The sequence below is a fragment of the Bos grunniens genome, chromosome 16, assembly GCF_055505025.1.
Source record: "Bos grunniens cultivar Pamir isolate PY7600 chromosome 16, Bosgru_T2T1.0, whole genome shotgun sequence".
In the NCBI taxonomy this organism is placed as follows: Eukaryota; Metazoa; Chordata; class Mammalia; order Artiodactyla; family Bovidae; genus Bos; species Bos grunniens.
The window spans coordinates 22880913-22895629 of NC_141180.1; the positions used below are offsets into that span (position 1 = coordinate 22880913).

Sequence of the window (14717 nt, forward strand, 5' to 3'; positions counted from 1 at the left end):
AAATATTGACTCCAATAGGAAATAGACTGCATTTACTACAATAGGAAATTCTAGAAGATGCCTACCTTTGTTTAGAGTCAAATTACATTGACTGTAATAGGAAATTTTAGAAGATACCTAAGTCCAAAATGATAAAAGAAGTAAGTTATGCCAGGAATGGCAGAGAAACAATAAAAATACATCCCCTTTGAAACTATGGCAATGAACTCTTGCTTCACCAAAGATGGTTTCCTACTTTATTGGTTCTAGTCCACGGGGTCGCAAAGAGTCAGACACGACTGAGTGACTTTCACTTTCACTTCATGGGCTTTGACGATGTATAAGCTGTGTGATGCTATGACATACAAAGACTGTTTGGGCTGGAGTGAACTAAGCTCCATGCCATGCCATGGATGTGAAAACTGGTGGACCTGTGTAGGTGAATGGAGGCAGGAGCAGGTGGGCAAGCCTGCTGGTGCCTTTATATTGATCATTTTCTTGCCCATCAACACTATCAGTTTTCAGCCTTCCCTTCTCTTAAGGATGGAATGATGCAGTCCTCACAGAGAGGAAAGGGAATGGGGCAGAGAAGAGAGACAGGAATGCTGTACACAAAGTTGGCATGAAGGAGTGGAAGAGGTGATTAATTGAGACACATTGTTATGCAGTGTTTCCAGGCAGAGCTGGGAGCTTCCAGCTCTAGGGAGGATATAAGCTTCATCTTGCTTCCCAGTCTGGCAGCTGTGCTCTTGTAAAGAGACCCAGAGCAGGGGCAAGCTGGGAGGATGCTGGGCCAATTCCATCCTTCATACCCCCCACTTCCTTGTCTCTGAGCACCTGCTCTGTGCAGGGAGCTGTTCTCCATCAAAGATGTATATGTACTGGGTGCAGAGCCCTGAGACCTCCCCAGTCTTCATAGATTGAGCAGCAGTTGACAGGAGCCTGATTCTCCTGAGAAAGACAGAAAATGAAGAAAAAGGAAAGAGAAAGACCAGAGGGGCAGGGAGGTGGAGGACCTGGCCAGTCCATCAAAAAGAAGAGAAGGCAGAGAAGACTACCAGGAAACAAAGAAAAGTGCTCTTTAGGTCATGTCTCCCAGAAGCAGTCAGTAGTAAGTGGATGTCCCAGGTGTTCCCCAGCTTCCTATTCCACCCTCAGTTGTCTTAAGCAATGAACTTCCCAACTGGCCCCCTCGGGAGACGGTCTCACTGTCTAATGGAGTTCCCAGCCGGGACAGCTGTTGTTGTTTTTTGTTCTTTAGCTATTCAACCTGCATTTCCTCCAGATTTTAACCTTTCCATCCTTGGTGCTCTCTCGGGTGGGTCTTTCTAAGTACTGAAACCCTGCGTGTGCACCTATGTATACATCCCTCCCCTCAAGTGAGCCTGAGCGTGCCCACGCATACACACACGTGCACATGGACCTATTCCCCATCTCTTCCCGCTCCTCTGCCCCTTCTCGGAGCCCCCCAGGGTTTGCCTGTCAGCTGCCTTCTGTTGGTGATCCTAGGCCCTTCCACTTGGCATACTGCCGTGCTGATGTATTTTTGTACCTTTGACTCTGTGATCTGTGAGACAGAACTCACAGGAATAGTTACGATGAATATGCATTTGCTGTAGGGCTGCTGCATTTACAAATCAGAGCCACTGAGAAGTTGCCCAATTACACCGGAGCTTGGCATTAGCGTAAGACTTTGAAGTCAGTGGCCCACGTGGCTCTTGGAGGGAGGAGGGGGCCAGGCCCATTCAAGTGACTGCTTCTCATTGGCCATGAAGCCCAGGATCCCTGAGGCAGGAAGGCTGGGACTTGAAAGGTGACCACATCATAATCCCGTGACCCTACTGAGGACACTGAGCCTGATCTGACTCCACCGAGCAGCAGCACCGTCCTAAAGCCTCGTCATCTTAGCACGGCGGCCCTATGTCATCAGGAGGTGGGCCGGGGACAAGGGCATCAGCTGTAGCACCTGCAGTTTGGGGGGAGAATCGGCTGCCTTCCTCCTCTCCATCCACAGCAACCCTGGCATTCAGTTCTCTAGGTGCTGAACTGAAAGGCTTCCCCAGAAAGGCTTATGCTTATGAAAGGAGAGGAGGCACTCAGAGCTGGCCCTGACGGGATCTGGAAAGGGGACAGAGATGTGGGAAGAGACCATATTCAACCACAAATTTTCATGACTGAATTCAAGCCAGACAGGTGGGGTGGTCCACATTGGCTGCTCAACCTTCCTTCTTTCTAGGAAGGCAGGGCACGTCTCTCTGCTACGCATGGACTCCCACAGGGTTAATTGCTACTCAGTTAATTGCCCTGTTGTTTATATAGTCTCTGGGGACAGGAAACAAATGCCCGTGAAAGGCTCAGCCCTGTATCAGCCTCAGTCCACTCTGTTCCAAAACAAACCACACTCCATGGCAGGATTGCTAAACCCAGGAATGGTTCCCAGAGCAGAGATCCACCCTTTACCACCCCGGACAATGGGTCTTACTGCTTCCCATTGTCCCTATTGTGCCATGGTGGGTGGGAGCAGTGGTTACCACCTGGATAGCACAAAGGTTCGGTGCTCTGTTTGGTGGAGCCCCAGGCCGTCCTGCAGAGTCCCTGAGTTAGTGGCCTATGGCTGCTATGACAAATTACCCCAGGTTTGATGGCCTAAAACAATAGCCGTTTTCTTATCTTGGTAGGTGAGAATCCAGTTCTGTGTCACTGGGCTAACACCGGGGTGTGAGCAGGGCTGCGTTCCTTTCTGGAGGCTCCATTCCTGGCCTTGTCCCACTTCCAAAGGTTGCCAGCATTTGGGGACTCATGGTCCCCTTCCACCATCTTTAAATCAGCTTTGTTGCATTTTCCGGACCATTCTTCTGTAGCACCTCTTCTCTTCTGCCCTCCCTCTTCCCCTTTAAGGACTCCTGTGATTCCCTTGGGCTCACTTGGATAATCCAGGATCATCTCCTCATCTCAGGAGCCTTAAAAAGCCCCTTTTGTCACAGGTTCCCGGGACTATGTCACAGACATCCTTGGAGACAGCAGTGGAGACTGGGGCTGCCTTGGTGGGTGGAACACCAGTCTCCTCTCTCCCAGCTTGAACCAGAGCATGTTCCTTATCAAGCCTACCTGTTGAGGCTTAATGTAAGGCTTTATTTGGAAGTTTGAAAATGATTTCCAACACTATAAAACTATAAAAAACACTATAAAATGGAAAACCTGTGCTCTAATGCTTCTTCCTTATTTTCACACTCATCCTGACAGTGCCCCTCTGCCCCAAATGCCTTCTGCTTCGGGAGGTGTCTGCACATGAGGAGATGAGCAGACTGTGGCCTTGGAAGGAAGAGGTCTGCTGTCCTGCTTCTCGTGTATTGAACACATGACCTTCCTTGCCAGAGCATCGTACTCTAATGAGCTTTGAATTACCCAGTGACCCTGCCGCCCTTCTGTCCACTTGCTGTCCGCAGTGGTTTCCCATGAAATGTGTCATTTCACCTCTACTGGAGCGCAGCTGTGCAGAGACCATTACAGATGACCATCTCTCTGTAGGACAGTAAGCAGAAGGGTCTGCCTCAGAGGCTTTCAGAGAAGTAAGGGCAGGATGTTGAAATATAAATTTCATTCCATAATCAAACTTTTCCCCCTTGGGAGAAGTACTGCATGGCTTGGGCTTACATGTCCCCATCAAACAGTGAGGGAAATCATTATTTATGAGAGGAATAAGACTGCTGTGTTGTAAAAAAAAAAAAAAAAAGCCTATTTTGAGTAGGAATTATAGTTGTGTATCTTATGAATCATCCAGGTAAAGCAAGGCAGGCTCAGCTGCAGAAAAGTGGTTCCTCTTCTCTCAGGGACCCTGAAGACACCCTGTGTCCATCCGTCATATTCATCTGCCAACAGGGCCTTCATCTCATAGTCTGGAACTGAGGTGTGTGTGTCTCAGGCTGAGTGAGATTTGACTAGACTCCCAGGTAATTAATCAACCAAAAAGCATTGGTAGAAACAGAGGGAAAAGACAGAGAAGAAAAGGAGTTGAATGGGGAAAATCATTTTAATCTCATTAGCACATCGTGCTTTAGACCAGTAATAAGTCAAGAAGCCATGAGCATCTCGTGAAAGAGGATTAACCTTGTGTATTTTAGGGGTCACTGAAATATGAGCTCATTTATTAGACCCTCTTGATGGGGGAGGGTAGTTGCCATAATAAATGGAGTTTTCTTACTTGGACTGCTAAATGTAACCTATGCACAAAGACGGATTAAGATCTGACCTTGGAGCTCAATCCTGATCAAAAAGTTCTCTTTTTTTTTAAATTAAAAAAAGTTTTTGTTTTTATTTTGACTACGGGGGTCTTCTTTGTGGTGCGCAGGCTTCTCTAGCTGCAGCACAGGGTCTTTCTGTGGTAAACTGCATATGGGATCTTAATTCCCTGACCAGGGATCGAACCTGCATCCCCTTCATTGGAAGCATGGATTCTCAACCACTGGACTACCAAGGAAGTCTCCAGGCAGTTCTCTTTTAAGGAAGAAGTGGAGGGATTGTCCACAAGCCAGGAGAAGAGAGCAGCCAGTCCTTGAAGAGGGAAAATACAAACTCCTCCTGGAGGCAGGATTTCTCTCCTGACAACTTGTCTCTGGCTTTAAGGACTTCTAGGAAAAGGCCATGATTTAGAGCCTATGCTACTGCTGCTAAGTCACTTCAGTCGTGTCTGACTCCGTGCGACCCCATAGACGGCAGCCCACCAGGCTCCCCCGTCCCTGAGATTCTCCAAGCATAAGAGCCTATAGTTGCATTGTATTTACATACAGATTTTTTTTCCATTTTTAAAAAATTTATTTATTTTAATTGGAGGCTAATTACAATATACATGCAGATTTTGAGAATCTCAAAATGTGATGACAATAGCACAAAAAATATTCAGGCTAAAACAGAAGCAGATGTATACCATGGGAAACTTGATTGATTAGACTCCTTGGGGATGGAAGTTCTAGTTCAACAAGGGTTAAGAAGGAAACTATTTTTGGTTTCAGCTTTTTTTTTTTCTGGAAATCTTTCAAAAATCTTTTACTTTGAACTGCAACCCAAGTAAGTTACAGTGCAGTAAAGATAATTGCATCTTTTTTAGTGATTGAGGATCTTGTCTTGCCTTCATGGTCATTGCTTTGAATGGTTTGCAGTGTTTTGTCCTATAAATATATGTACCCATAATACAGTGTGTGTTTGTGTGTGTGTGTGTGTGAAGAGAAGAGGACAGAGAGAGAATATCAGACTGAATCTACAAATCCTTAATTGATTCCAGAATGTACTGTAGGAGTTGCTTAAGACAATCAGATAAACAACACATCTGCAGGATTTCTTTATTTTGTTGACACGTTGACTTATTTTTTAGTGATCCCAAGATCCAGGTTTTTTTCACACTTGAGAAGCAGCCTGGCCGAGTGGAAGAGACACAACTGAACTTTGGGGTCAGATAGAACTAGATCCAAATTCTGATTCTGCCATTTTTCACCTCTGTGACTTTAAACAAGTTACCACTTAATCCTTCAGAGTCTAAGTTTGTTCTTTTATGAAATGAGGGGGGAAAAGTCTAATTGTGTAGTTAGGACTAAAGATAATTTATGTAGATTGTTCTGCACATAGAATTGCTTAATTCCCAATAGCTGTTATTATTATTTTTAGCTTTGCTTAGGAGAAAAGAATATCCAGCTTGGACAAAGCAACTAACTCTGTCTTCTTTCCAAATCTCCTGAGAAAGTGTAAACATCAGGTGGTCCAATTTGGCACAGTGATGGTTATCTGACACCAGGGCCTGGCAAGATGCCCATGTGCTAGGTTTGGGGCATTTTGGAACAAAGCCTGCTTGGGTTTCTTTGGTGACATCTTTGTCAAACATTACACCTGATGGGGCATTCTGAAACAAAGCGGGTGGTTGAGAAGATGGGGAGTCCTGGCTGATGACTGAGACAGCTAGCTGGTACAAGGGTTGAAACCACATGAGGTGGGAATAACAAGAGTACTGGCTTTGTCTCTCTGATGGCTTTTCTCAAGCTTCATAGAAGGAAAAAAAAAGAACTCGTGGCAACCAGTGCAGCCCATTTAATTCCAATCAAATGTCTATGTTTCAGTACCCGCATCCATGCCTGGGCAGCCTCACAGCGGTGAAGCCAGCTCCCTTCTGGTGCCACATCTGGCCTAACAGCTGGGTGGCAAAGAAAATGGATGAGTTGGGGGGCTAACAGAATGTGGGGTGCAATCCTCAGCTGCCTCGTTTGCTTGTTTACCAGCATCTGAAACATCTGGGTTTGCATGGCACGAGGAAGCCCTTGGAAGCATCTTTAAATGCTGTCACCTTCCAGCACTCCAGCTGGCTTCGTGGGGAGAGAGGGGATGGACCAGGCTGGAAGCCTGGCAGGCCCCTGGTCGGGGGGGCCATTTGTTTGGGAAATTGCAAAATTAGCATCAGCAAACAGTGTGATCCTGTTGTGATCTTCAATTGGGAAGCATGGAGGGCAGGGAGGTGGATTTTCAGGGCCACACCTGCGACAGCTCCAGGCTACTAGGTCAGGATGCTTGGCAACCAGGAGCAGGAGCTAGCCAGGCAGCAGGGCAGGAGGGGCAGTGTTTAACAGGGTTCCACTGAGTTTTTAAAGGCATTTTTTGGTTTGGTTCCAGTTTTGAAGGAGTGTGTTAGCTAGCTGATAGTAGGTCAGATCTAGACAGACCTGCCCAGCTCTGCCCCATACAGACTGCTGGACCCTGGGCAAGTTATCTGTCTCCTTCCATCCTGTTGGAAAGAATCCATTGTAATGCAGACATACAGCCTCTATTGCACAGACAGAGGAAGCGGGTTGGCAAAAAAAAATATCCTTTGGCTTTTAGATGGAGTCCAGTGAGGTGAGAAGTTTATGCATTAATTGGCAATGCTAATAGTTTCCAAGTCTGTTAAATGAGAATAATATGGGCTTCCCAGGCGGTGCTAGTGGTAAAGAATCCACCTGCCAGTGCAGGTAACATAAGAGACACAGGCTCTATCCCTGGGTCAGAAAGATCCCCTGAGGAGGGCATGGTAACCCGCTCCAGTATTCTTGCCTGGAGAATCCCATGGACAGAGGAGCCTGGCAGGCTATAGTCGCAAAGAGTCAGACACAACTCAAGTGACTTAGCACGTAACAAAGCAAGAGCTACTAGTAAGTGTTCAGTTTATGGTGACTGTTGCATGAGAGCCTGATGTGGCTGTGAGGTGATGACGGAGCAACCAAGTCATGGACTCCACAGCCAGCCAGCCAGGGTTTTAGGATGGTCCTCCTGTGATCAGCCATGTGACATTAGAAGGTTAAGCTTTCTGTGCCCCAGTGTCTTCACATGTAAATTGAGGATGATCAGCCTGCTTACCTTATGAGATGCTGTGAGGGTTATATAAGTAAGACGTAGGAATGTTGGCCACTGCCTGGCTTACCATGGGTGCCTTGTGAGCCTTCCTACTGCTCCCCAAGCCTCCCTGTTCTCCCTGAGACCTGACCAGTTATCTCTTCCTGGATCACCACCTTTGCTGTCATTCTTGAGACGTTTACGGAGGACATGGCAGTGTAGAAAAAGCTAAATGTTTTACCCTGAGTGTCCAGGGAACTGGGATAAAGCCCAAACCCAAGTGTGGCCCCTGTGGATCCTCGAGGTCACGCCCTTGACTGTGCATCTTCCCCAGGGCATCCTCGAGGCAGGACCATCACAAGAAGAGCCATCAAACCTCCCTTCAAGGTCATGGAGAAGGTCCACTTCCTTCTTCTAGCTCGCAGCCCTGACTCAGTCCACTTTCTCCAACACCGCCATCCATTGCCAACATTGACAAAGTGCTTTGAAACATAAAAAATAAAGTCCTATCAATCCAAAGTCCAAACAGCAGCACTCCCTGCCCCTTGCCCAAAGGAATCCCTGCAAATGCATTTTAGTTCCGGCCCATCCAGCTTCCACTCTCCTGCCAGCCTAAGGCCCAGCTGGGAGGCCGGGGCACCTCGGCGCTGTCTTGCCACCGTGCTCCCTTCCAGCCTGCTTGGAGGGATCAGCTTTAATGCAGATGTGTGTGATCTGTGCCCAGGGAGAAGCAGCGAGAGGTCCCTTGCTTTTACAGGGAGTCCAGCTTAGTGGGAAATTCGTGCACGACTTACCAGTGTTGACGGCTTCAAGTCTGAGTGCTAAAAATAGGCATCAGTGGCTACACTCTGGTTCCCAGAGAACCCCGGCCCCTGGCTCACCCACCTGTGTGGATGCTTTCTGATTGTGCCAGTGTCCCTCCGGACTCAGCCCCATGAAGGACAGCTCCGGCTGCTACGACCGCCACATCGGGGTGGACTGCTCTGATGGCTTCAACGGGGGCTGTGAGCAGCTGTGTCTGCAGCAGATGGCGCCCTTCCCAGATGACCCTGCCGTGTACAACATCCTCATGTTCTGTGGGTGAGTTGAGCTGCCCTCAAGGCCAACCTATTGGCGGGGATGTGGGACTTTCAGAAAAGTAGATCACAGAGAACTGGTCGACCTAGGCCAGCCCTTAGGGTCTGAGGAAACTGCCTTCAGGACTGGAAGAGGAGCATTTTTAGAGTCAGAGTTGGGAGGACCCTCAGGGAGTCTCATGTCAGTACTGACAGACAATGAGGGAAAAACCCCTAAGTCATTGCCAGCTTACACTAGAATTTCCAAACTGTGTTTTGTGGTGCTGTGTTAATTGCTTTGTGACAATAGGATGCTGTGGTCCAAAAGCCTGGGGAAGATTATGTAAAGCTAATCACGTATCAAAGAAGGGACGAGGCGGGAGTGCAGGCATGGTTAAATTCTGCCGCTGAAGTCCCAGCATTTGGTGCAGCCATACTCCCTCAGACGTAGACGATCTTCAGTGTAAAGAGCCGTTTCCCATGGAGCGGCTTGGTCCCGTCATTTGTTCTAAGGCTCGCCCCATGAGGGCAGGCGATGCCACACCATTTTACAGTTGATAAAAATAAGTAATGCACCTGTGAGGTTGAGACCCTCAAGACTGGGGAGTTGCTAAGTGGGAAGATGAGCACTAGAATTCAGGCCCTCTCTGGTTTTTCAAAAATTCTGCAGTTCCCTCAAAATTTAAATTTATACCACTGACTGGAATTATATTTAAAAATATTTTCATGGTGTATTTATAAAGTAAGTAAAGATTTGGCCTGTTCTTCTGCAGCCGTGGTTTCCTCCCCCTCTTCCTCCAGCTCACCTCCCCCACCTCGTTCCCTGTCTCTCCTCTCCTGCCTGTCAGGGAGAGCACTGATTTTATGCCATATACCCTGTTGGCCACAGGGCTGCAAAGATGAAGGACATGTAGTTCTTGTCCTCAAGGATCTCACAATCCAATAGGCTTGCAATGCAAATCAGTGTTTATAGGAATAAAGCTATGCTGGATTGTTGCTAAAAGCCAGTGCCTGCCTTGAATAATAATCATGAGAACATTATTCAGCGGACTAGTAATGTTATTTTATTGTATTTCATTTTATTTTCTTTCTTTGCAATTGAGCAATATTCCTGTTTAGTTTTTTTTTGTAAAATCCCACTCCATAAATGGAAGCTTGATGTCTATTTTAATGCCTCTATAACGGTATCATTATGATTGACCCACTTCAATTAATGAAGTAAATGTAGCCAAAGTTGCATCACACTCATTTATTTAACAAACGTGTCTGAACACCCACTCTGTGCAGACAAACGAGTTAAGTGTCACGTGTAGGAGACAGAGCAGGATGTGAGGTCTGTTCTCCTCCCTCTCAGAGGAGTTTACAGTGGGACACACAGCCAGGGCAACAGAGGATGGGATGGTTGGATGGCATCACTGACTCAATGGACATGAGTTGGAGCCAGCTCGGGGAGATAGTGAAGGACAGAGAAGCCTGGCAGGCTGCAGTCCATGGGGCTGCACGGAATCAGACATGACTGGCCAGCTGAACAGCAATGTGCAGCCATGAGCACAAAGAATGGTGGAGCTGGGGCAGGGGGAGAGCAAGTTGTCGAGATGCTCAGGGTGGACTGAGAGGGAACTTTCATTCCGTTGTGGGTCTCAAGTCAAGTCTGTTGCTTAGACCATGCAGTAGGTCCCTAACTGGACTTTTCTTTCCTATTTCATCAGGATTTGGTACACATGTATATTTAGCACTCTCCAAGCCACTATATATATAGCCTGCCAGAAGAAGTCCTTGATTTGAGGTTCTTTAGGAAGACCAAATCACATGCGCTTGTAATTAAAGCGCTCTGCTTACACCTGTTCACGCGATATATAAATGGTAAATGGAGGCTGCAACAATGTTGCCTTAACATAGGCTCCATTTGTACCTCTGCTAATGAGGATAGCAACATTTAATGAGCACCTATTAGAAGCTAGGCACCTTCTTTATCTTATGCAAACTTCTCAGTAACCCAACAAAGCAGCTACTGTTTATCCCACTTCTACAGATGTGGAAACTGGAGCTCTTGAGAGGTCAGTCAACTGATTCAAGGTCATTCAGTAAAGGGCAGCAGTATTGCCATGATAAAATTGCTTCTCAGCACTTAAAACTATGATTATTTGTTCCTCTCTTTAGAACAGAGGTCTTTATCTTATTGCAACATTTACTGTAGATAGCAATAAATGATGTGTTTTAATGTCATGAATATCTATAAATTCTAAATTTGGAATGCTTCTAAGGAGAGACCCAAATTAAATCAATATGCTTTTAAAATGACAGCTTTATCAAAATATTTCTTACTTGAAGGAACAAATTATGTTCTTCTCACTAGAACTACAAATAGAGCCCCACTAATGACTGATGGGTCATTGGCCCATGTTTACCAACATTAGTATTGCTCTTCCATTAAAACAACTGCACATGCTTAATGGGGAGGACGCCCAGGAGGTGTCCACACAGCATGTCCTAGTAACTATTTCGTTCAGGAAGGCTACTCTGAATGAAGGGGAGTTAATACAGGTTGATCTTGCGTTTGGACACGTTCAAACAGAACACAGCTGCAAGATGATCAATCTTTTTAATTTCTTAGTTGACTTGTCACAGGACCAGATTAGAAGGTTATTAATTTGTTAAGTGTCATTCTTTTTGCTGCCTAATTACCCTCCAAACAAATGCAGGGTCTGACCATATAGATTGTTCTGGAGAAAGGCTCTAGAACATCTTGGATTTAAATGTGTCTACTCACATGGTAAAACAACTATACTCCAGTTAAAAAAAAAAAAAAAGGTTTCCAAGGTGTGGGTGATAAATATGTTAATTCATTTATAAGCTTATGTCCAGTGTTTCTTACCGTATCTGGGAAATCATACATATAGAGGAGAGAGAACTGCAGAGCTCTGGAAAGCACTTGTCTGCGAAGAAAAGGTGAGAGGTTCTGTATGATCACATAATGCAAGGAGACTCCATTTATAGACCTAAGAAACTGAGTTATAAAGGTGACAAAATCAATTCAGGATACTCACAATCTTTGGCTATCCAACACTCTTCTGAAGGCATCTTTTTTCCCCCAACCTAGGAGTTGGCTGCATGGCTTATTGATGGAGTAACTTCTTATCTTGAGTTTTCCACTATGCTAGATGCATCGAGGATTACAAGCTTGGTGTGGACGGACGCTCTTGCCAACTCATCACGGAGACATGCCCAGAGGGAGGTGACTGTGGGGAAAGCAGAGAGCTTCCCATGAACCAGACCCTCTTTGGGGAGATGTTCTTTGGTTACAATAACCATTCCAAGGAAGTGGCGGCTGGACAGGTGCTGAAAGGAACGTTCAGGTGAACCCCACATCCATAGAGCTGGTTATTCAGGGCTGCTGATGAATCTTGTCCCTGATGGGCCATAAAGCCAGCATAAAGTCTTGTATCTTGGATCCACGTAAATGCAACCCTAAAAGGATAGGTTACTTCCTGCCCCCTGGTCTTTTCTAGGTTTATACTCCTTCTTCCAGAACCCAAGAACCATGAACAGTAAAGTGTTAAGTAAATTTTTACCTTGTCCAGGCAGGGACTGTAAGATTTTCCATGGAAGCCACCACAAAGTGCCCAGGTTCTGTCATCCCTCTGAGTCTTGGCATGTGAGTCAATCTAGAATAAGTCCCCATTTTGGTCCAAGAATCCCCGAGGGACCCTGAGATCCTTACAGGGAATATTCAAGGTCCTGCCTTTTCCAACTACAGAGAGTGTGGGTTTTCTTCATATATTTTGACCCAAACAATATATCGCAATAAATTGAATGCAGAGGTGAGAATTCAGCTGTTTTCTATAAAGTCAGACATTTAAAAAATTTGCAAAAAATGTAAAGTATTGCCACTTGTCATCATTATTCAAAACAAGTTAATATTAAATGTGTTTATTACTATCATTTAAAATGGATCAATAGGTATTTTAAAAATTTTCTTTCATTTTATAATATGAAATTGATAAATGGTAAGTGTTGATAGATATACAAAAAAAACCTACTTGGAGTATTCAGTTATTTTTTAAGGGTATAAAAGGATCCGGAGAACAAAATGTCTCAAACCACTGACTTAGACTGTTTCTAGGAGATTCTCCATTTGAGCCCTGTCCTTCATCTAGCTTAGGTTATTTGAGTACATCTTCCTCAGAACCCATGCATTTCAGGTAAAGATGATGATGAAAGTGTTATAATATGGACCAGCAATTGATAGCAAGCTGGGTCTGGGTTCTTACAAGAAAAAAACCTATAGTCAATTTTCGAGCTAGTTCTTAGAGTCAGCTGCATTTTCTGTTACAGACAGTAGACTTTATAAAATTTCTCCTCTTATCCTGGGACCTCGTTTGCCAATGGCAAGCAGTGAGGTCTCATGGGAAATATTGTGGTGGCTGCATTTGCTCTGGGGAGAGGGGCTCCGGGAGTAAGAACTGGAAGGGAGGGAAGAATATTCTCTATCTTGTAAGTAGACCTTTTCAGCAGGTTTGTTTCTCATCTCCCCCAGCCCTCACCTTACTTCTCGCACTCGAATCTTACTTGAGACATGTACACTGAGTGGGGTTCACCACGAGGGGAATATTTGGTCCACCGTGGGTTGAGATACAGCTCCCCCACTGACGACTGGGGCTCACCTGAATACTCAGAGATGAAAGTCTGCCTCTGTTTTCAGGCAAAACAACTTTGCTCGAGGTTTAGACCAGCAACTGCCAGACGGTCTTGTGGTGGCCACTGTCCCCCTGGAGAATCAGTGCCTGGAGGAAATCTCGGAGCCCACCCCAGACCCCGACTTCCTGACTGGTGAGTGTACCATGCACCTTACTTAACTGGCAGAAGCAAGCAGCTCCCTGTGACCTTAGGAGCTCAAGAGTCTTGACCTTGCTTATCTTGGTTTCAAAGCCTGTGATTTCCTTGATACATGCTAAAAGCTCAGTCCTAAAACAACATCAGCAGGATTATTTGTCAGTAAAACAGCCAATATTATTACATAATTATCTGCAAAATGGCCATAATAATACCTTTCCCTGCTAGCTTTATTGGGATGCTTTGAAAACAAATGAGATAATAGATATGTAAGAGTGAAGAGTTCTCAATGGATTAGAGGAAGTGACCGGGTCAAGAGTAGAGGTAGAGAGAAGGTGGATGGCTTCCAGGCTGAATGTCTGTCATGTGGATGGCTGCGTTTCCCTGACAAGCACCTAGAGAGCAGTGTGAGGGAATAGAAAGTGATAGAGCTTTGTTGTCAAACGACCCTGAGTCTGACTGTCAGATGAGTCCTAGCTCTGCTACATTCCAGCTGTGTGACAGTAGACAGCACAGTCTCTTGGGGTATTATGGCCCCCGTTGTAAGATGGAGATCATGGCACCTGTTCCTCAATGTTGTTTTGAGCCCAGTGGCACTCCTCTCCTGGGCTCATTATGGATGAAGTTATGAGGTGCTTGGGAGAGGTGGGCATACCTGGGGATGCTTCTCCATTCTGTGCCACTGAAGACCCCAGTGAGTGCTTCCTGGACCAAAGAAGACACTTCAGAGGTTTCCAGAGACCCATAAGACGCAGCCATCTGGGAACTCGGCGTCACTTACTAGAAGACTGGACACGAGCTCGTCTGCTGTCAGCTTTGGTCATTTCTCCATGCTCCTCTTCCTTCTCCATTCTATGTCTTCCTTATTCTAGACCTTTATCCCTTTTATTACCCCCTTTTCTGAAGAATGGCTTGAACTGAATGTGAGCCTTTTTCAGATATCATGTCTGAAACATTCCTTTAGACTGGAATGGGATTAAAAGCAGGTCCATCTGAGGTAGCATAGCGCAGTGATTACTAGCTCAGCCTCTGGAGCCTGACAGCAGTTCTCAGCTCTTCACTGGCTGTACAATCTGGGACAAGTTACTTACCTTCTCTGTGCCTCAGTTTTTTTTACCTGTAAAAAAGGGGTGTTATAACATTGCCTTTCTGATAGGATTAGTATAAAGAACAAATATTTGTAAGGTTTTTAGAGCAGTTCCTGATGCATAGTGAGATGAATGTTTAGTAAATAAATAAATATACCAAAGGAGAAAGAAAATATGGACACTCAAGCTCCCAAATTGTGTCTCCCTTATAGCAGAAGGAAAGAGAACAAGAGAGAAAACAATTAGATATTTTCTGTACTGGAAATAAATCTAAATAACCTGCCTTCTAAAATATTGCACACATGCACATGTGCCTGCACACACACACACACACACACACACACACTCCTCTGAAAAAATTAAAGTGCACCTCTGGGTGTATTACTGCAACCTACATTGCTGGTGTTTGGCAATC

General features: G+C 45.5%; 1 protein-coding gene across 3 annotated transcripts in view; it reads left to right on the forward strand.

Annotated features, from left to right (window-relative positions):
* The window catches only part of ASTN1 (astrotactin 1), a 356585-nt gene that overhangs the window by 241588 nt on the left and 100280 nt on the right, over positions 1–14717 (forward strand). For all 3 annotated transcript variants that reach the window (XM_086342418.1, XM_086342419.1, XM_086342420.1), the window contains exons 12-14: positions 8240–8406; positions 11543–11737; positions 13084–13211. In XM_086342418.1, coding sequence (XP_086198544.1) covers positions 8240–8406; positions 11543–11737; positions 13084–13211 — 490 coding nt within the window. The remainder of the gene's footprint in view (positions 1–8239; positions 8407–11542; positions 11738–13083; positions 13212–14717) is intronic.